General features: G+C 42.0%; 1 protein-coding gene across 1 annotated transcript; it reads left to right on the top strand.

Moving 5' to 3' along the window:
- Window positions 1-1,233: 1,233 nt before the first annotated feature.
- LOC140193015 (protein cornichon homolog 3-like) lies at window positions 1,234-20,771 on the top strand (the record flags this gene model as incomplete). Its single annotated transcript, XM_072250468.1, has 5 exons — window positions 1,234-1,281; window positions 6,462-6,574; window positions 6,835-6,837; window positions 17,416-17,559; window positions 20,744-20,771. Coding segments are annotated over 5 exons (336 nt in total), but the record flags the coding sequence as incomplete, so codon positions are not given.
- Between the last annotated feature and the right edge of the window lie 561 nt (window positions 20,772-21,332).

The following is a 21,332-nucleotide window of genomic DNA, read 5'->3' as shown; positions in this document are numbered from 1 at the left end:
CTCTCATTCTCTCTCTCCTCACTGCTCTCATTCTCTGTCTCCTCACTCCTCTCATTCTCTCTCTCCTCACACCTCTCATTCTCTCTCCCCTCACTCCTCTCATTCTCTCTCCCCTCACACCTCTCATTCTTTCTCCCCTCACTCCTCTCATTCTCTCTCTCCTCACTCCTCACATTCTCTGACCCCTCACACCTCTCATTCTCTCTCTTCTCACACCTCTCATTCTCCCTCCCCTCACTCCTCTCATTCTCTCTCTCCTCACATCTCTCATTCTCTCTGTCCTCACTCCTTTCATTTTGTCTCCCCTCACTCCTCTCATTCTCTCCCCTCACTCCTCTCATTCTCTCTCCCTTCACTCCTCTAATCTCTGTCTTCTCACTCCTCTCATTCTCTCTCCCCTCACTCCTCTCATTCTCTCTCCCCTCACACCTCTCATTCTCTCTCCCCTGACTCCTCTCATTCTCTCTCTTCTCACTCCTCACATTCTCTGACCACTCACACCTCTCATTCTCTGTCTCCTCACTCCTCTCATTCTCTATCCCTCACTCCTCTCATTCTCCTCACTCCTCTCATTCTCCGTCTCCTCACTCCTCTCATTATCTCTCCTCACACCTCTCATTCTCTGTCCTCACTCTTATCATTCTCTCTTCCCTCAGTCCTTTCATTCTCTCTCCCCTCACTCCTCTCATTCTCTCTCCTCTCACACCTCTCATTCTCTCTCCCCTCACGCCGGTCTTTCTCTCTCCCCTCACGCTGGTCTTTCTCTGTCCCCTCATTTATCTTCATTCTCTCTCTCCTCACACCTCTCATTCTCTCCCCTCAGTCCTCTCATTCTCTCTCCTCACACCTCTCATTCTCTGTCTCCTCACTCCTCTCATTCTCTCCCCTCACTCCTCTCATTCTCTCCCCTCACACCTCTCATTGTCTCCCCTCACTCCTCTCATTCTCTGTCTCCTCACTCCTCTCATTCTCTCCCCTCACTCCTCTCATTCTCTCCCCTCACACCTCTCATTCTCTCTCCCCTCGCTCTCACTGCTGAACCAAAGCCCCTCTCTCCTCTCTCCTCCCTCTCCCCTCACTTACTCTCAGTGTCCTCTCTCCCTCTCCCCTATCCTGGATTAGGCCTTTCCCTCAACAAATCGAATCCTGTTCCAAGCAAGCATTTAACTGTATTGATTATCAGGAGTTTAACTTTGTTATTTACACTTTTTTACTCTACTTTACAATTCCCAGCGAGAAAGACTGAGAAATATCGAGCGGATCTGCTTCTTACTGAGGAGGGTGAGTGACTTGGTGAAGAAGACATTCGGGGGGTGCTGGTGTATATGGATGCTGTGTGACCTGGTGCATTGGGGACGTATGTGGCATATCAAGGTATCATTAGCAACACTGTGCTGAGAAGGTTTTATCTAGCTCCTTAATGATGCATCCTGTCACCTATGACAGCTTTTCTTTCTCCGGTATCCCCAGCCACCCGCCCTTGAGCAGTGTCCATTTCTGCAGTTACCCTGATTCCATGCAGCTATTGAACAACAAACACCCTGATTCTTCCTTTTCCCAAAGCCTTTGGCTGAGGCAATATGGAGCAATCATAAAACTGCCCTAACGAGAGAAAGGGCAATGGAACGCAGGCCAAGAGTTCAAACCAGTGTGTCTCAGATGCAGGATGATGTAGAATAATGCAGTCACAGGACAGACTCATAGAGCTACACAGATGGAAACAGGATGTAGATGATGTAGAATAATAGTCACAGAACAGACTCATAGAGCTACACAGCATGGAATCAGGACCCTTGATCCATTGGTCTGTTGATCCATAACTTTTGAATGTTATGGATTCAGTCCACTGAGTCCATGCTGGCTCCTATTGGCTCCATTCCCCCATTCTCTCCCCGTATCCTCAGGTGCCCATCCACTTCCCATCTGGCTTTGATTATTTTTGATATAGATTGCAAGTTCTTGATTATAACCTCATACCTTCCTGTAGCTCTTACCCAAAAGATTACATCTGCTCCCCCTGGTCCTTGACCAACTTAGTTAAAAATATCTTCACTTTATCCAAGAGAGATATGATCTTGCACACCTCTTCCAAATTCACTGTCAGCCTTCTTTACTCAAGAGAATGTTCCCAGCATCTCTTGTTTTAAGTTTCTACTCCATAATCCATTGCAGGAAACCTTTTCTTCACTTATCCTGACCTTCACAAAGTGTTCACAAATTCCATTTGTGGTCTAACTAGTGTTTATACATTCTTACTTTGGTCCTCTGTGTCTGTTGCCTTTGACTTGCAATGTTGTGGAACCTGCAGATCTCATAGGGGACTGATCATCTGATCTGCTGAAGGACTCCAGGATCATTACCTTCAGGGTCTCCGGTCTCCCTTTAGGAGGCTCCCAGGGTATCCAGTCTCCATTCAGGCTATTTCCGGTGTTGTGACAGACAAAAACCAAGCCACACCAAAGCCAAAAATAGGAAATATAAATGTCTTTTATAAAATGTCAAACTTGAGGGCAGAATACAGGGTTAATGGCAGGAATCTTAACAGTGTGGAGGAACACAGGGATCTTCAGGCACACATTTATAGGTTCCTCAAAGTTGTCATGCAAGTTGATATGAAGGTCTATGGTGTGTTGGCCTTCATTAATTGGAGGATTGAGTTTAAGGCCCATAAGGTAATATTGCAGCTCCATAAAACTCTGGTTAGACCACTCCTGGAGTGTTCATTATTGGAAAATGTGGAAGCTGTAAAGAGGATATAGAGGAGATTTACCAGCAAAATGCCTGGAATAGAGAACATGTCTTATGAAGGTAGGTTGAGTGAGCTAAGGCTTTTCTCTTTGGAGTGAAGGAGGATGGAGAGGTAACTTGATAGAGATGTATAAGATGTTAAGAGGCATAGATTGAGTGGACAAAGAGAGACTTCTTCCCAGGGTTGGAACGGCTGATACAAGGGACTATAACTTAAAGGTGTTTGCAGTAAAGTATAGGGGAAATGTCAGAAGTAGTTTCTGTACACAGAGAGTGGTGGGTGTTTGGAGCATACTGCCAGTGTGATGGTAACGGCAGATACATTCGGGACAGTAAAGACACTCTTAGATAGGCACATAGATGAAAGAAAAATGGAAGTCTTTGTGGGAGGGAAGGGCTAGATTGTTTTGGAAGTAGGTTAAAAAGTTGGGACAACATTGTGGGTACTGTGGTGCTCTATATTCTATGTTCTTTCTTCTCACAGCAAACCTCCAATAGAACATCCAGGAAAATCCAAGACAATCACTCTCCTGACACTTCTTCAACTCAAAGATAACAATAAACAATGAAATGCTGTAGTTCATCGATTAACCATAACATTTTGAATATAGTTGGGAAAATTTACAGAATTCCATATTTAAAATAGTAGCACATCCCAACTAACAGAAGACCTTTGAAAATTCAATACTGGGGTCTGTTCCAAAAGCCAGACTCTGAAAATATGCCCATTTTTAATAAAAATGTAATTGAGGGATGGCTCCATGAATGTATTGTACAACTAACCAGAAGGTGAAGTGACAAAACAGACCTGTCCTGAACTGTGCCTTAAATGTCAGGGATACTCCTTTAACAATGTGTGAACTGCATAGTCATTCATCTATTGCTCTTCCCTGTAGAATCAAAATGTCCCTCCCACACCCACATAATTAGTTTCACTGGCCACAAAGTATCAGTTAGATGTTTAATTGTGTCCAGGTTTTATTTCCTGAAGACTGGTTCTCTTTTTGGTTAATCCATAATTATGCTCTCCTTAATGTCATAACTCCAGAATGATCCCAGACATCTAGTCTTCAGCCTCACTCTCAGCTACTCATGGATCTTCCGGCCTCCCTCTTGGCTGGTCCTGGATTCCCTGGCCTCCCTCAGCCAGTCTCAGGGTCTCCTGCCTGTCTTTCAGTAGCTCCCCGTGTCTCCCCTTGTTTCCTACTCACTGTTGCCATTTAATGCAGTTAATAGAAATAAATGCTTCTCTTCTGCAATTGTGTTTATTTTGTCTGCAAATGAGCCACGATTATCTAATGTTAACTCTGCAATTTATTAGGAGTTACTTATGAATCTCTTTATGAATTCCAGAATGCCTCCTGATTAACTGTCTTACCACTTTCAAGGATTTATGCACAATCATACTCAGCTCTTTCTGTTCAGTGTACCATCCTGCTGTGCCAAAGTTGCTCCGACTGAAATAATGTTAATCCTTTATAACATCTTCCAACCCAATGCAACAAGGCCCCTCTCGGATGGTAACAAAGCCACTGGTAGCAAGGACTGTGCCAAGTTGAACAGGCTTCTACATTCTACTCCAATGTTGCTTCAGCTTTCATGTCTTGATAGAGATGTCTAAGATTATGAAAGGCACAGACAGAGTGGACAGTGGCAACTTTTTTCCAAGGCCGCAATGTCCAATACCAGAGAACATCCATTTAAGGTCACAATCAAGAGAATCTGCAGATACTGGAAATCCAAGCCACACACACACAAAATGCTGGAGGAACTCAGCAGGCCAGGCAGCATTATGGAAAAGAGTAAACAGTCAACGTTTCAGGCTGGGACCCTTCTTCAGGATGGGTGAAGGGTTTCGGCCTGAAACGGCGACTGTACTCTTTTCCGTAGATGGTGCCTGGCCTGCTGAATTCCTCCAGCATTTTGTGTGTGCATCCATCTAAGGTGAGTGGAGGAAAGATAAGGAGGATGTCAGAGATAGGTTGGTTTTACACAGATTGTGGGGGCGAGGTGCCTGGAATGTACTGTCGTGGTTAGCAGTAGCAGCTGTTACAATAAGGACATTGAAAAGCACATGGATGTAAAAAAAGGGACTGTGTAGGAGGGAATGGTTAGGTTGACCGTGGACTAGGTTTCTATAGGTCAGTACAACATCGTGGGCTGAAGGGCCTGTACAGTTCTATGTTCTAAGGTGGAATGGGGGGAGAAGAGACAGAGAGCGAGGGGGAGAGGGGAGGGAGAGAGAAAAAAAGGCATAATGAATGATCAGGAAAATAACTGATAGAAATAAAATGAAGAGCATAGAGAAAGTTGTGGAGAAGGAGAGAGTGACAGAAAATTGAGAAGGCAAAAGAGAAAGCAACAGAGAGTAGTAACAGGTTTGTAACGCAGAGGGAAGCCATTGATTGAAACTCACACACGTCTGCAGTGGGTCCTTAGTCCTTCATTTCACAGCTCTTTATCACATATCCAACTCTGTTTAGATATGATCAGGGCTTTGCCTCCATCACTTTCTTGGACAATGTGCTTCAGATTTTTTTTTTGATTCCCTCAAATGCAGAGGAGATAAAATCTTCTGGTTTTTGATCCAACTGACAAGCAAACTATGCAATCTGAATTTTCTATTCAGTACCCTCATTAGTTTAAACACTTCAGTCAAGTCTCCCTTTAGTTTTTCATTCCCAAAAAATAACACAATGTAACTATTTTTTCTTCACAGCCACATTTTTCTAGTTCTGGCAACATCCTCATAAATCCTGCAGTGCAGTCATATCTCCCCTGTGACCATAACAGGAGGCACCACTCAACCTGTATTCTACATGCTGCTGTATCTGTTACTACAAATGGTGCACTTTGTAGAGCTACACTTCACGGAGGCAGAGGCTTGGGCTCAGTACTGAGTGGAGTTTGTACATTCTCTCTGTGACTTTGTGGGCTTCCCACGTCCAAAAGATACGCTTGATAAGGTCATTGGCCTCTGTAAGTTGTCCATAGTGAGTGGTGGAATCTGGGAGTGTTCATAAGAATGTACTCACTTACTGCCCGGTACACCACAGTGTTTAGGACAGCAATGAAGGTCCTTGAGCTCTGCTGGTGTCCGTCATGTCAGTCACTTCCTCTCAGTTCTCATTACTGTCAGTCATGCAGGTCCTGGTTGGGCACTTAGGAATTCCCTCACACACAGATGTAGAAGGATTCTTCATTGCTATATCTGTAACAGTTTGGTTGTACCGGTCAGGGTTGTTAGCCCTGAGCTGAACTCCCAAACCTGGAGCACTGGTGAACCACTCTTAGTCCGGCCTCTACCTTTTGACCTGTTTGGCATGGGTGACCTTATCAAGAGCTGAAATATAAAGCCCTGACTCCAGCCAACACAGTTCTCTGGGTCACTGAGGCACACAAGCCTCCAAACCACGACACAGTTGTGCTCCTCGTGAAGGTGCTGAGAATGTGGGGACAATAGAAATAGTGTAAATGGATGGGTTGTGGTTAGTATGAACTCAATGGGCTGAAAGGCCTGTTTCTGTGTTGTAGCACTGTGACTCTAGAAGCAGTGAGGCTTGAAGCAGGTGGGCAAGAATGAAGTGGAAAGGTGGGGCATAGGCATAATTGAAAGTAAGGGAGAAGGAGAGAGCAAACTCCCAGGAAAGGGCAGAAGGGAAAGTTTTGTTACTGACCTTTTGGTGTTAACGCTTCTTTTATTTCTAACATAGCTGGTGCTACCAGAATATTCCATACATGGCTTGTTCTGTATCATGTTCCTGTGTGCGCAAGAATGGCTGACGTTAGGTCTCAACATTCCCCTGCTCTTCTACAACCTTTGGAGGTAAGCTGAGACGTACTTTAATCAGCAAGGGAACAAGGGTTATGGGGAGAGGGCAGGGCTCAAGGAGCTGACTGACTGACTCTTGTTTCTGTTTCTTATGGACTAAAGGCAAATACAAGGATGTCTTTTTGGAGTGTCACAATATAAATATCATGGACTAATTAACTTCTGGTTGATAAACTAATTAGTTAAACTAAAACTTTGGGTTACTGGGTGACCTGGATTTGAGCAGGGACAGAAGGATTTGACTGTGAATCCAGCAGGTTTGGGGTTCCAGGGATGTAGTGATTCGGGAACCTTACCCAAGCAGGACAAAGTGCTTGCTACATTCTGGTACTGCATATGACATGAAAGAAGTGAAGAGGCAGTATGGTCAGGGGATAGAAGCTGTTCTCTGCAGCCATGAACTTGAAGTCCTAGTGACTGTGTTGCCTGTTGCTGACAGGGTTAATTTATATCTCCTTGGGGCTGCAGTGGAACAGAATGGTGGCAGGAGAATCCAATTGTCATGATCCATTTATGAAGGTGGTATTTATTGGCAGATGTAACACTTGGAAGCAGTTTTGCTGGGAGATTTTGAAGAGATAGGGTCTAAACTAAGATCAAAACTCTATGATCTTGATATCATTACTAAGTTACGTGCAAGCTGAAATGCATGTTTGGAACAATGGTGTGGGAGAAGGGGGTTCAACTCATGGCATGTCAATACCAGTATTGAAAGAACAGAGAGCTGTTCTTTTGGAATGCCTTCCAAATAATGAGATAAGCAGGATGTGGACAGGAGTGGATGCTGTAGATCTTAAGAAAAAAATCAAGTTCAAAGAACAAAGTAGCAGTTTGGATAATAATAAGCAGCATGAGTCACAAAGGTATGAAAACCATTATAATAATGGTGTATCAATAAACAAAGTCAGTATATGGAAAATATAAAAGCTGAAAAGGTGAGAGATTGTATTTGAATGTATGGAGCTTTTGTAACAAAATTAAAACACCGATGGTTAAAAAAAAACCACAAATGGGTTTGCTGGAATAGCTGTTTTGTTATTATATGGTGAACACGACTGAGGGTGAAGTATTCCAGGGTCCTTGCTGAAAGAGAATGGCACCTGCTGCTGTGTAATGGTGATGATGAACCTGATGATACAGGATGATAAGAGCAAGCAGAGGCAATGATCTTAGACCAAAGGACAGGGTTCAGAATCAATAGGGGTGGAGATAAGAGTTTATCAAGGGACAAAAATCACTGGTTAGAGTAGTTTACAGTGTGCTTAACAGCAAAAACATCTGCAGAGAGAATTGGTCATTAAGAAATTTATGTCAACAGTTACATCATAATCCACGGAGAGCTTAAACTTCATAGGTACTGAGAAAATCAAAATGGGAAAAAATTCTTGGAGATGATAGAACACATTTGGGGCAAGTTTCTGGTCCAACATATCATAGGGCAACGATTGCATCTATTGTAGACTTTATCTTGTAAAATGAGAAATGGCTGAGGCATTCAACAAGCATTATATTTATCTTCACCAGAGAAAGTGCAAAGTCTGAAGCAGAAATGGATAGAAATGAAGGGTCTAAAAATAATGAATGTCATTGCCAAGATAAGATTGCAGAAGTCAGGGGGACTAATACCAGAGGAAACAATATGACCTGAGAGTCTGTACCCTCACAAAAGAGGAGAGTTGACCTTCCAAAATTCCACAGTTCAGCAGAAAAGTTCTTAAATAGCAGATCCGTCACTACTACTTAAAAGAAGGCATGGATAATATTGAAAATTATACACCACAGACATCTGTGCTTATTTGTATTCTGGAGTCCATCATGAAGGATGTGGTAACAGAGCGCTTTCAAAAAAAGTCTGGAACATAATTAGGCTAAGTCTTCATGGTTTTATGAAAATAACTTCCGGTTTTCCAAATCTGATTGAGTTCTTTTGTGAATGTAGGAAAAGGAGAAACAACATGTGTAGAATTTTCCTTAGCCATTTGATAAAATATAATCCAAAAGATTATTATATTAAATAGAGACATTTTGAGTTAGGGATAATACCAGCAGTGAAAGAGGACTGGTTAAAGGACAGTAAGCAGAATGGAGGAAGTAATGGATCTTTGTTTTAGATTGGCAGACTAATGGAATGCCACAAGCTCCCAGTTATTCATGGTGAATGAGGTATGTACACTATACTTTGTTCAGTGATGATCAAAAATACAGTGGTATGCAAAAGTTTAGGCATCCCTGGTCAAAATTTCTGTTACTGTGAATAGCTAAGCGAGTAAAAGATGACCTGATTTCCAAAAGGAATAAAGTTAAGGATGACACATTTCTTTAATATGTTAAGCAAGATTACTTTTTTACTTCCATCTTTTACAGTTTCAAAATAACAAAAAAGGAAAAGGGCCTAAAGCAAAAATTTGGGCACCCTGCATGGTCAGTAATTAGTAACACCCCCTTTGGCAAGTATCACAGTTTGTAAATGCTTTCTGTAGCCAGCTAAGAGTCTTTCAATTCTTGTTTGGGGGATTTTCTCCCATCCTTCCTTGTAAAAGGCTTCTAGTTCTGTGAGATTCTTGGGCTGTCTTGCATGCACCGCTCATTTGAGGTCTATCCACAGATTTTCGATGACGTTTAGTTCGGGGGACTGTGAGGGCCATGGCAAAACCTTCAGCTTGTGCCTCTTGAGGTAGTCCATTGTGGATTTTGAGGTGTGTTTAGGATCATTATCCTGTTGTAGAAGCCAATCTCTTTTCATCTTCAGCTTTTTTACAGACGGTGTGATGTTTGCTTCCAGAATTTGCTGGTATTTAATTGAATCCATTCTTCCCTCTACCAGTGAAATGTTCCCTGTGCCACTGGCTGCAACACAAGCCCAAAGCATGATCGATCCATCCCCGTGCTTAACAGTTGGAGAGGTGTTCTTTTCATGAAATTCTGCAGCCTTTTTTCTCCAAACATACCTTTGCTCATTGCAGCCAAAAAGTTCTATTTTAACTTCATCAGTCCACAGGACTTGTTTCCAAAATGCACCAGGCTTGTTTGGATGTTCCTTTGCAATCTTCTGACACTGAATTTTGTGGTGAGAATGCAGGAAAGGTTTTCTTCCGATGACCGTTCCATGAAGGTCATACCTGTGCAGGTGTCGCTGCACAGTAGAACAGTGCACCACCACTCCAGAGTCTGCTAAATCTTCCTGAAGGTCTTTCGCAGTCAGACGGGGGTTTTGATTTGCCTTCCTAGCAATCATACGAGCAGTTCTCTCGGAAAGTTCTCTTGGTCTTCCAGACCTCATCTTGACCTCCACCATTCCTGATAACTGCCATTTCTTAATTACTTTACGAACTGAGGAAATGGCTACCTGAAAACAATTTGCTATCTTCTTATAGCCTTTTCCTGCTTTGTGGGCATTATTTATTCTAATTTTCAGAGTGCTAGGCAGCTACTTAGAGGAGCCCATGGCTGCTGATTGTTGGGACAAGGTTTGAGGAGTCAGGGTATTTATAAAGCTTTGAAATTTGCATCACCTGGCTATTCCTAATGATGAATGTGAACAAGCCATAGCCCTAACAAGCTAATTAAGGTCTGAGACCTTGGTAAAAGTTATCTGAGAGCTCAAATCTCTTGGGATGCCCAAACTTTTGCATAGTGCTCCTTTCCTTTTTTTCACTCTAAAATTGTACAAAACAAAAATAACACACTAATCTCGCTTAAAATGTTGAAAAGAATGTTTCATCTTTAACTTTATGACTTTTGGAGATCAGTTCACCTTCTACTCACCTAACTATTCACAGTAACAGAAATTTTGACCGGGGAGCCCAAACTTTTGCATGCCACTGTAAGTGGAGAATGATTTGGAAGGAAGCAATGAAACTATAAAGGGCTATATTCAGAATAAGTGAGCAGACAAGATTGTGTTAGAATGTAATGTGGAAAAGTGTGAGATTTGTCCATAAAACCATAAGATACAGTAGTAGAATTAGGCCATTTGGCCCATCGAGTCTGCTGTGCCATTTCATCATGGCTGATCCATTTCCTTCTTAGCCTCAATCTCCTGCCTTCTCCCTGTATCCTTTCATGCCCTAACTAATCAAGAAACTATCAACCTCTGCCTTAAATATACCCAATGGCTTGGCCTCCACAGCCACCTGCGGGAATGAACTCCATAGGTTCACCACTCTTGGCTGAAGAAATTCCTCCATCTCAATTCTAAAAGGATGCCCCGCTAATCTGAAGCTGTGCCCTCTGGACTTAGGTTCTCCCACCAAAGGTAACAGCTTCTCCACATCCACTCTATCCAGGCTTTTCAATATTCAATACGTTTCAATGAGATCCCCCCTCATTCTTCTAAGTTCCAGTGAGTACAGGCCCAGAGCTATCAAATGCTCCTAATATGATAAGCCTTTCAATCATTTTTGTGAACCTCCTTTGAACCCTCTCCAATAAGGGACACCAAACTGCTCACAATACTCCAAGTGAAGAAAAAGCATTTCAAGATGTATGTTGTATACATTTCTCTGACATTAAATGTACCTTTGAAATCTTTGAAAGTGAGGCCTCACCAATGCCTTATAAAGCCTCAACATTACATCCTTGCTTTTATATTCTAGTCCTCTTGAAATGAAAGCTAACATTGCATTTGACTTCCTCACTACTGACCCAACCTGTAAATTAACTTCTTGGGAATCCTGCATGAAGACTCCCAAGTCCCTTTGCACCACAGACTTTTGAATTTTCTTTCCATTTAAAAAATAGTCTATGCTTTTATTTCTTCTACCAAAGTGTATGACCATACGCTTCCAGCTACTGTATTCCATCTGCCACTTCCTTGCCCCTCTCCCATTCTAAGTCTTTCTGCGCCTTTCTGCTTCATCAGCTCCAGCTATCTTCATATCATCTGCAAACTTGGCCATAAAGCCATCAATTCCATCATCCACAAACAAAATAAAATATGCAGATGCTGGAAGTCAAAGGAATACGCACAAAATGCTGAAGGAGCTCAGCAGGCCAGGCAGCACCAATGGGAAAGAGTAAACAGTCGACATTTTGGGCTGAGAACCTTCATCAGGGTCCATAATCCAAATCATTGACATATAACCTAAAAAGAAGTGGTCCCAACACAGACTCCTATGGAACACCACTGGTCACCGGCAGCCAACCAGAAAAGGCTTCCTTTATTCCTACTCTTTCCCTCCTGCCAATCAACACTTCTTTATCCACGCTAATATCTTTAATCTAATACTGTGTGTAATGTATCTATTTCTTTTAGGCAATGACCACCGCCCGCCCCCCCCCCCCCCAGCAACCCAGCAATATGTATTGATCTGTTGTCTGCACGTGTGCTGTTGTCTATGCATGTGCATTGCTCTCTCTCTCTCTCTCTCTCTCTCTCTCGCTGTGATGTGAATACACCAGTTAAAGCCATCTCCCACGTCCGTGCTTTTATTTAATTCATATGTAGTGCAGAGACATAACAAATTGGCGACAAGTATGAACCTGAATGTCAGAAAATATCACGAACTGCACTGACAGTTACAGGACGAAACAAGAGTTAAACAGCACGAGAAGGCTGTCACAGACGCTAACAATGGAATACGTGAGTAACAGTGAAAGATGATTTGAATTTCAAGTGAAAATAATGTGGCAATAGCTTCAGTCAGGAAAGCTGGTGAATTTGATTGCTCTAATGAAGCTTGGGAGTCATATATCAAAAGGGTTGAACTGTATTGTAACACGAATAATGTGGAAGAGCAAAAGAAAGCCCTTAAACTTCTTAATAGGCTCAAGAACACACAATCTCCTGTGCAAACTAGTAAGCCCTGAAAAGCCAGCAAGCAAGACATTTGACGAAATTGTTAGTTTTACAAAATTACTTGAGCCCTAAATTGGTGGTAATAGCTGAGAGATTTAGATTTTACAAAAGGAACCAGTCAAAAGGTGAAAGCAGTTTTGAATACATTGCTGAACTGTGCAAACTTTCCTAGTACTGTGACTTCAGAAATGGACTTTTTGATGCATTAAGGGACAGGCTTGTACGTGGCATGCACAGTCAAAGCACTCAAAAGAGGCTACTGAAAAAAGAGACCTAACCTTAAAATGAGTATTGACCATTGCAATATTGTTAGAGACTGCAGCAAAGGAGGAAAAGGAGGTTAGAATGTGAAATGCACGAAATGGTACAAAAAGCAAAAAATATCAATGTGGCAAATCCTCCCACTTTGACTGTTGGTTCAAAGAAAAAGTCTGCAGAAAGTGTCACAGACAAGGTCACATAGAGAGAATGTGCTAGGCAGACAAAAATCCAACTGAGTGAAAAGTCTCGAACACAAAACTAAGCAAATGAATAAAATTACTGAATGTAAAACAGAATCAGACAACACAGAGTCTAACAAAGGTGAACGGTCATTCCTAAAACTGCACAATATAACTGAAGCAGATCATAAAATCAGCTGGATTGCAATAGATGTGTCTGGAGTAAAAAGAAAATGGAGCTGGATACAGGGCAACTTTGTCCATAATTCCAGAGGCTGCCTACAACAGACTGTTTTCTAAGATACCACTAGAGAAGACCTCAGTGATGGTAAAGACTTACACAAACGAAAAAGTGTCTCCCAAAGGCAAATTGAAAGTGAATGTGATGTATGGAGGCCAAACACAATAGTTAGAGCTTTATGCACTTAAAAAATGGGGGGCCAGCACTTCTCGGATGAGAAAGGTTGAGAAAAATCAAACTAGACTGGCACTCAATCAAAGTTCTCAGTGTGACATCAACAGGCAACAGCAGCCCAAATGGTAGCACTAACCAAAGGCTGGCACAGCTGCTTAATGATAATGAGAAGGTGTTTGAAGATGGGGTTGGTAAACTCAAAGGCATGAAAGCCAGAATTGAATTCAATGAAGCAGCAACACCAAGATTCCATGAAATGTGTCCAGTGCTTTACGCACTACATCGTAAAGTAGGATGCTGAATTGCAGAGTCTGGAGGCAATTGGAATTTTCTTCAAGGTCGAGAGGAGCAATTGGGCCATGCCCATTGTCTCAGTAATCAAGAAACGGAAGGCCGGAGATGTTCACATATGTGGGGATTTCAAGGTGAGCATTAACCCATCAACCCTGTGCTATGTATTGTGCAGTATCCCTTGGCATGGATAGAAGACATTTTTGCATCTTTGACAGGCAGGAAGAGGTTTTCAAAGATTTACTTGTTACAAGCATGTCTGCAATAGGCGATTGAGGAGTCAAGCAGGAAGTTCCTCACAATCAACATGCACAAGGGACTGTTCCAGTATAATTGCCTTGTCTTTAGCGTCATATCAGCTCCAGCAATTTGGTAAAGAGCAATGGGCTAAGTAATCCAAGATATTCCAGGAACACAATGTTACCTTGATGACATTATTGTGACCGGTAAGAATGATGAAGAGCACTTGGTAAAGTGCTGACCAGGCTGAGTGAGCATGGTCTATGCACAAACAGAGAGAGAAATGTGGGTTTTTCAAGAATGAAATATCATATTGTGAACATGTCATTGAGAAGCTTGGCTTACCTAAGTCACAAGAGAAGACTGAAGCAGTGCTACAGGCACCCAAAACAGAAAATGTGACACAACTCAGGTCATACTATGGCCTTTTAAACTACTACCTCTGGTTTCTCCCAAACATTGCTACAGTGCTGCACCCATTGAACACACTGTTGCAGACAGGAGCACAGTAGGAATAGTCAAAAAGATGTGAAAAAGTGTTCAAGGAAACAAAGAGACTAATAACATCCGATGAACTGCTCACCCATTATGACCCATCCCCGCCCATCAGGCTGGCGTGTGATGCGTCCCCTTGTGAAAGATGGATCTGAATGCCTGATTGTGTTTGCTTCAAAATCATTTACAAGAGGAATCCTAATTCCCTTGGCACCTCTGATGTTTGAACCTTCTCCCCATTTAGATAATAATCTGCACTATTGTTCCTTTTACCAAAATGTATTATCATACATTTCCCAACACTGTATTCCATCTGCCATTTTTTTGCCTATTCTTCTAATTTGTCTAAGTCCTGCTGCAATTGCATTGCTTCTCTCAGCACTACCCACCCCTCCACCTATCTTCGTATCATCCGCAAACTTTGCCACAAAGCCATCAGTTCCACTATCCAAATCATTGACATACAATGTGAAAAGTAGCGGTTCTAATACTAAACCCTAAGGAACACCGTTAGTCACTGGCAGCCAACCAGAACAGAACTTTCTTTCAGAACCCTGGAGAGCAGACATCTGGGTCAGGTGACTTATCTACCTTCAGACCTTAGTTTCCCAAGCACCTTCTCTCTAGTAATGGCAACTTCACTCACTTCTGCCCCCTGATACTCTCAAACCTGCTGTATACTCCTAGTGTCTTCCACTGTGAATACAGATGTAAAATACTTATTGAGTTCATCCGCCATTTCCTTATCCCACATTACTACCTCTCCAGCATCATTTTCCAGTGGTCCAATATCTACTCTTGCCTTTCTTTTACACTTTATATATCTGGAGAAACTTTTGGTATCATCTTTAATATTATGGCTAGCTTATCTTTGTATTCCATCTTTCCTTTCTTTATGACTTTTTTAGTTGCCTTCTGTTGGTATTTAAAAGCTTCCCAATCCTCTAACTTCCTAGTAATTTTTGTTCTATTATATGCTCTTTCTTTGGCTTTTATGTTGGCTTTGACTTCCCTTGTCAGCCATGGTTGCATCATCCTGTCTTTAGAATACTTCTTCTTCTTTGGGATGTATCTATCCTGTACCTTTCAAGTTGCTCCCAGAAACTCCAGCCATTGCTGATCTGCTGTCATCCCTGCTAGTGTTTTCCTCCAATCAACTCAGGCCAGTTCCTCTCTCATGCCTCTGTTGTTCCTTTTAGTCCACTGAAATATCGATGGATCTGACTTTAGATTCTCCCTCTCAAATTGCAGGGTAAAGTCTATCATATTATGATCACTGCTTCCTAAGGGTTGCATTACCTTGCTCTCTAATCAGTTCTGGTTCTTTGCACAATACCCAGTCCAAAATAGCTGTTTCCCTACTGAGCCCAACCATGAGCTGCTCTAAAAATCTACCTCGTAGACATTTTATAAATTACCCCTCTTGGGATCCAGCGCTAACCTGATTTTCCCAATCTACCTGCATATTGAAATCCTCCATGACTATCATAACATGTCCTTTTGACAAGCCTTTTTTTAAATCTCCCATTGTAATTTGTAGACCACATCTTTGCAACAGTTTGGAGGTCTGTATATAACTCCCTCCACAAAAAGAATATCTAATGAGGATGTCATGAACAGAGCAAGCACAAAAAGAGAAATAATGTATGAGATTATGAAAAGGCAACATAACTTCATTGGACATGTGATTAGGAAAGAGGAGTTAGAATGCACGGTAATTATGGGAAAGATTGAAGGGAAGAAAGCAAGTGGAAGACAAAGACAAATGATGATGGAGACAGCAGCCAGAGAACTGGAAATGAATACCAATGATCCACTTGACCCGAAACAGGAGTGTGTGGGCCATGGCAGTCAAAGCTCAAACGGGGTGTGGCACCTGATGATGATGATGATGATGATATAACTCCCATCAGGGTCTTTAGGTAGGAAGAATAGGAAAGCAAAGTACTTTAAATGATAAGAAACCATTAATTGCTAGAGTTTGGAGCAATTTTGGTGGCTGGTTCATGGAGCACAAATTAACCAAAGAGGTACAGCGGGTGTTGGTCTTTATTACAGGAAGGTTTGAGGACAAAAATAAGAAAACCATGCTGCAAATTTTCTATTCAAAGCCATGACCAATGAAGAAAAGCATGCCAAATGCCTTTGTCATCACCCTGTTCATCCAGCTGTGGTTCCAGCACCAATCCCCACAGCATGTCGCTGTTCACAGGTCTCCAATCTGAAAGAAAAATCCTCTGACTCCTACCAACTGACAAGCTTATCTTAGATCCTATGTAATCTAATCTTCCAGACCACACTATCCTGTAGCACCTTGTCAAAAACATTACTGAAGTCCATGTAGACAATGGTTACCACCCTGCCATCATCAATCCCCTTGGTCACCTCCTCGAAACGTTTATGAGACACAATCTCTCATGGATAAAGTCATGCTGACTATCTCTAATCTGTCCTTGCCTTTACAAATGCAAGTAAATTCTGTTTCTCAGAATTTCCTCCATTAACTTCCCAACACAGACATTAAGCTTACTGGCCTGTCCTTGTAGCCCTTCTTAAATAAAGGCAAGTCCTGCAGTCTTCCAGTACCTCACCTATGGCTAATGATGATGCGGATATCACTGAGACACAAAAGACTGCAGATGCTGGAATCTGGAATAACTCACAATGCTGTAAGTATTCAGTGGTCAGGCAGCATCTAAGGAGGGAAATAGATAGCATTTTTTTGGATTGAGGTCGTTCATCTGGACTGTTTCCCAGGATAAAATGTTGGTTCTTTAGGATTGAGGTAAAGAAAAACTTAGTTTTGGAGTGGATTGTAAATCTTTGAATTCTGAATTTCAGAGATCTGTGGATACTCCATCATTAAGGTCCATAGGTTTTGCACATGAATGGAATGGAAGGTAGAATTGATTGGATGGAAGGGTAGGCTTAACATGCTTTATTATGATTCTCTTGCAACTCCCATCTCCATATTTACATATTCCACCCTTGCATTGCAGAAGGATCCTAAGCCAAAGGAGAATTGAAGAGAGGGGAACCAAGATGTTATTGAATTGGGTATTGCGGCGGTGAGGATGGTGATGGGAATGGGCAAGACTTAAAGAAGGAATTTCAGATATAAAGCCTATCAGATATTCCTGTCCTTTGTATGTTGCAGATACTTTCACAGCCCTGCAGAGAGCAATGAATTAATGTATGATCCAGCAACAGTGATGAATGATGAAACTCTCAACTACTGTCAGAAGGAAGCCTGGTGCAAGATGTCCTTCTACCTGATGTCCTTTTTCTACTACCTTTACTGGTAAAGCATGTCTCCCTGACGAAGAACTGAGTTTTGATCAGGGTTTACTTGTAAAACAACACCACCAGGTGGTTAGTGGGGTGGGGAAAGGGGGGTGGTAAAAGGGCTCAACAGCTACACAATCATGCAGCACAAAACAGTCCTTTGGACCATTAAGTCTACACTGTTCCATCTACACTAATCCTATTTTTATGCACGTGATTCACAGCCTTCTATGCCTTGGTGATTCAAGTGTTCATATAGATAATTATTAAATATTGTGAGAATTTCTGCTTAAGCAATCTCCATATTCCAATTTCCAACCACACTCTGGGTGAAAAACTCTTCCTCAGGTCTCCTAAAATTACCCTAAACCTATGTTCTCTAACTTTAGACCCCACAATTATTGGGAAAACATTTTCTATTATCTATCCTGTCTATGCCCATCATAGATTTGTATGAGGCCAGGTCCCTATCAGCTTCCTCCACTCCAGGGAAAATCAACTCTATTTTAGGGAGCATCCATCACCCTTGGTGAATTTCTTCAGTCTAATCAAGTCCTTCCTGTAGATTGCTGACCAGAATTGTACATAATACTGCAGCTATGATCTGTCCAATGTCTTATAAAGTGATACCATAGCTTTTTTTCTCCATACTGTGTTGTACATAGAGTCACAGAGTCAAGGTGTTTTACAGCACAGAAAAAGGCCCTTTGGCTCATCTAGTCCATCTCCATGTTGACCTGATCTGCCTGGTCACATCTACCTGTGTCTGGACTATGTCTCTTTAAACCCCTCCCATCCATGACCCACCTGATTTTCTCTTGGTTTTCAGCCCATTTTTCCATCTGGTCCAGATCCAGCTGCATGCTTTGCTGGCCTTCCCTAATATCCATTACACCCCCAATCTTGGTGTCATCTGCAAACTTGCTGACCCAGTTTACTATGTTATCATCCAGATTATTGATATAGATGACAAACAACAACAGACCCAGCACCAATCCCTGCGGCACGCCCCCAGTGTGGCCTCCAGTCAGAGAAGCAGCCATCTTCTGTCACCCTCTGGCTTCTCCCACAAAGCCAATGTTGAATTAACATTGCTCCTCCAAGAAAATATGCATCACCTCACACTAATCAGGATTAAAATCCACTTATCATCGTCCTGCCTAATTTATCAGCTGGTTTTTATGGATCTATGCAGATAAATGCCTAATGGATGATTCCTCTCATGAGAGGGTCCTGAACAAGAGGGTATGGTCTCAGAATAAGGGGGCATCTATTTAAGACAAAGATAAAGAGGAATTTCTTTTCTCATGAAATTGTGAATTTTTGGAACTCTTTGCCATGGAGAACTGTGGGGGAAGATTCCACATATGTATGTTTAAAGCTGAGGTAAATAGATCTCTAATCAGAGAGGGTTATAATGAAAGGGCAGGAAAGTGACTTGAGTATCAGATCACCTGTGGCCTTATTGTATGGCAGAGCTGGCTAGAGAGGGAAATGGCCTCTACCCGTTCCCAATTCTAATGATATTAAGAGGAGGAACATCACAAACAGATATGGCTACTGTAGGGTTTAATAAGTTGGCTTCATGGTTTCTGTTGCTATTTGTAGACAGTGAATGTAATGTAATATATTCTCTTCCCACCCGGAATCCATCTAGGCAACTCCTCCATCGTCAGAGTCAAGTCATCATAGTGCAGAAATACTTTGTAAGTAGGTGTCAGATGTCGTGTGACCTCTGACTTGTACCTGAAGAATCTGAGAGTAGTGTGTGAGGTTTTCAGGTTTGCTGACAACTGATGGGAAATTCAGACCTCAGTTATATACCGTGGGAGCAGTTGTCAAGCCTCAACACTGTATTTATGTGGCAAGGTTGACAACTGTGTGACCAAGAAAGGCTCTGTTTAATAAGAGAAGAACGAGCCTTAACTCTGTTTTTAAAGTTGTATTTAGAAATAAATATAAGAATGGCATTTTAATTTGTAATCTTAAAAGTAGTGGATTAATCTTTGTTTTGAGAGACAAATTAACCTTTAAGTATTTTTGTTAATTAGTGAAGCAATAATGCTATAGACTGGTGTAATTATTTATGTAGTAGCTGAGCTTTATATTTAGCAAGAAATTAATTAAGGAGAGGGGTAATCCACTTGGCCCATTAAGCCTGCTCTTTCATTTAATAAGATTAGGTCTGATGTGATTGCAACATCATTTCCACCAGATTCCTTCCTTCTAGTGATAAGTTTTCATCTTGCTGCATATCAAAACTCTACCTATCGCTGCCTTAAAATATTCAAAAGCTCTATTCCCATCATGCTTTGAGGAAGACGTGCCTGGTTCATTTTAATGCCTGACATGGTTTCACCCAGGAAACTTAAGAGAGGCTACACAAGTTGGAAATCTGGAGCAAACACACACAAAATGCTGAATGAACTCAGCAGGTCAGGCAGCATCTCTAGAGGGAAATGAACAGTTGGTGCTTCTCCTTCTGAGTTTCTCCAGCATTTTATGTGTGTTGCCCATGATTTCACTTAGAAATGATCTCCCATATGATCTGATTTCTAGTTACGTTCTAGTCTGCTGTTAATAGGTGAGCACTGGCTGCAAACTGACTCCTGAGTTTCTTGCAGTACTGATGGTTGTCTATACATCTAAACTCCTTCAGTAGCTTCGCAACATTTGGTGGTGTTTGCTCTGTATGAAGACAAGCACTCTTTTGGGTCTTTTAAACAAACAGAATGGGGAAAAAGTAAGGGATTACAACAATGTGAATCATAAGTATTTACATGCATGATTTTGAAAAAAGTGGAAGTGAGATTCAGTATGATAGATATCCAAGTCAAGGTAGTGTGTGACCTGGAGGTGATGCTCTTCCCAGAGCCACAGCTGTTGTCCTTTTTTTGTTGGGGGGGGGAGGCGATGATAGAAAGGTTTGGAAGGAGCTGTTGAATGGAGGAATTTCTGCAATGCATCTTGTAGGATAACTCTCCACAACCATGGTGCACTAGTGCTGTTTGGGAGGGGTTGTTAGATAAGTGAATGAGAAGAAAGAAAAAGGTTGAGCTTATTTGGCTAGTTGATGGAGTGGACTGGATACTCTGACTTACCAGCTGTTGGGTTGAATGGGGTGCTTTCTTGCTATGTAATTCCATGTAAATGTGAACATGAGTTGAGGTTCACTAGTGGATTTTCTTTTTCTCCCACAGTATGATTGACACACTGGTCAGCAACTAACCAGGAGGACATGGTGGTGGCGACTGAATCAGACCCTGAGAGACTGACATGGCGGAGATACTGAATTCAATCCTTGCCACATTTGCACAAAACCTTGGAGCAACCATTTGAAATTAGCCCTTTGTTCCTGCCCTTCCCACACCAAACTATGAGATAGTGGATCAGAATCAGCTCTTTACTCCCAACCTCTTTTATACTAAACAATGAGGCCAAGAGTCTGAAATGCCTCCTCATCTCCTGCCCCTTGGAACCAAACCATGTGGCTAAACTTCAGAATCATCCCTTCACCCCCAACTTCTCTTACAACAAACCATGGACAGAGGGTGAGAATTGTGTGTTCAATGCCAATGGCTGCCATTAGAAGGTACATTTACCATGCTGGTACTGTACAGGATTAAATTCCTGAACTAAATGCAGCTTCCTTATAAAAGAAGGACAAACACAGTGTTTGCAAATCTTTAAAGGCGAAAACGTCCATCTGTTTCTTCCATATATCCATTGATATCCACTGGGACCCCTCTTACCGAGGGAACTATATACTAGGACAACTTTCACTGAGGC

Source organism: Mobula birostris, unplaced genomic scaffold (genome assembly GCF_030028105.1).
Source record: "Mobula birostris isolate sMobBir1 unplaced genomic scaffold, sMobBir1.hap1 scaffold_348, whole genome shotgun sequence".
NCBI lineage: Eukaryota > Metazoa > Chordata > Chondrichthyes > Myliobatiformes > Myliobatidae > Mobula > Mobula birostris.
Note: the sequence above shows the minus strand (reverse complement) of the source record. Positions and strands in the feature narration are given on the sequence as shown.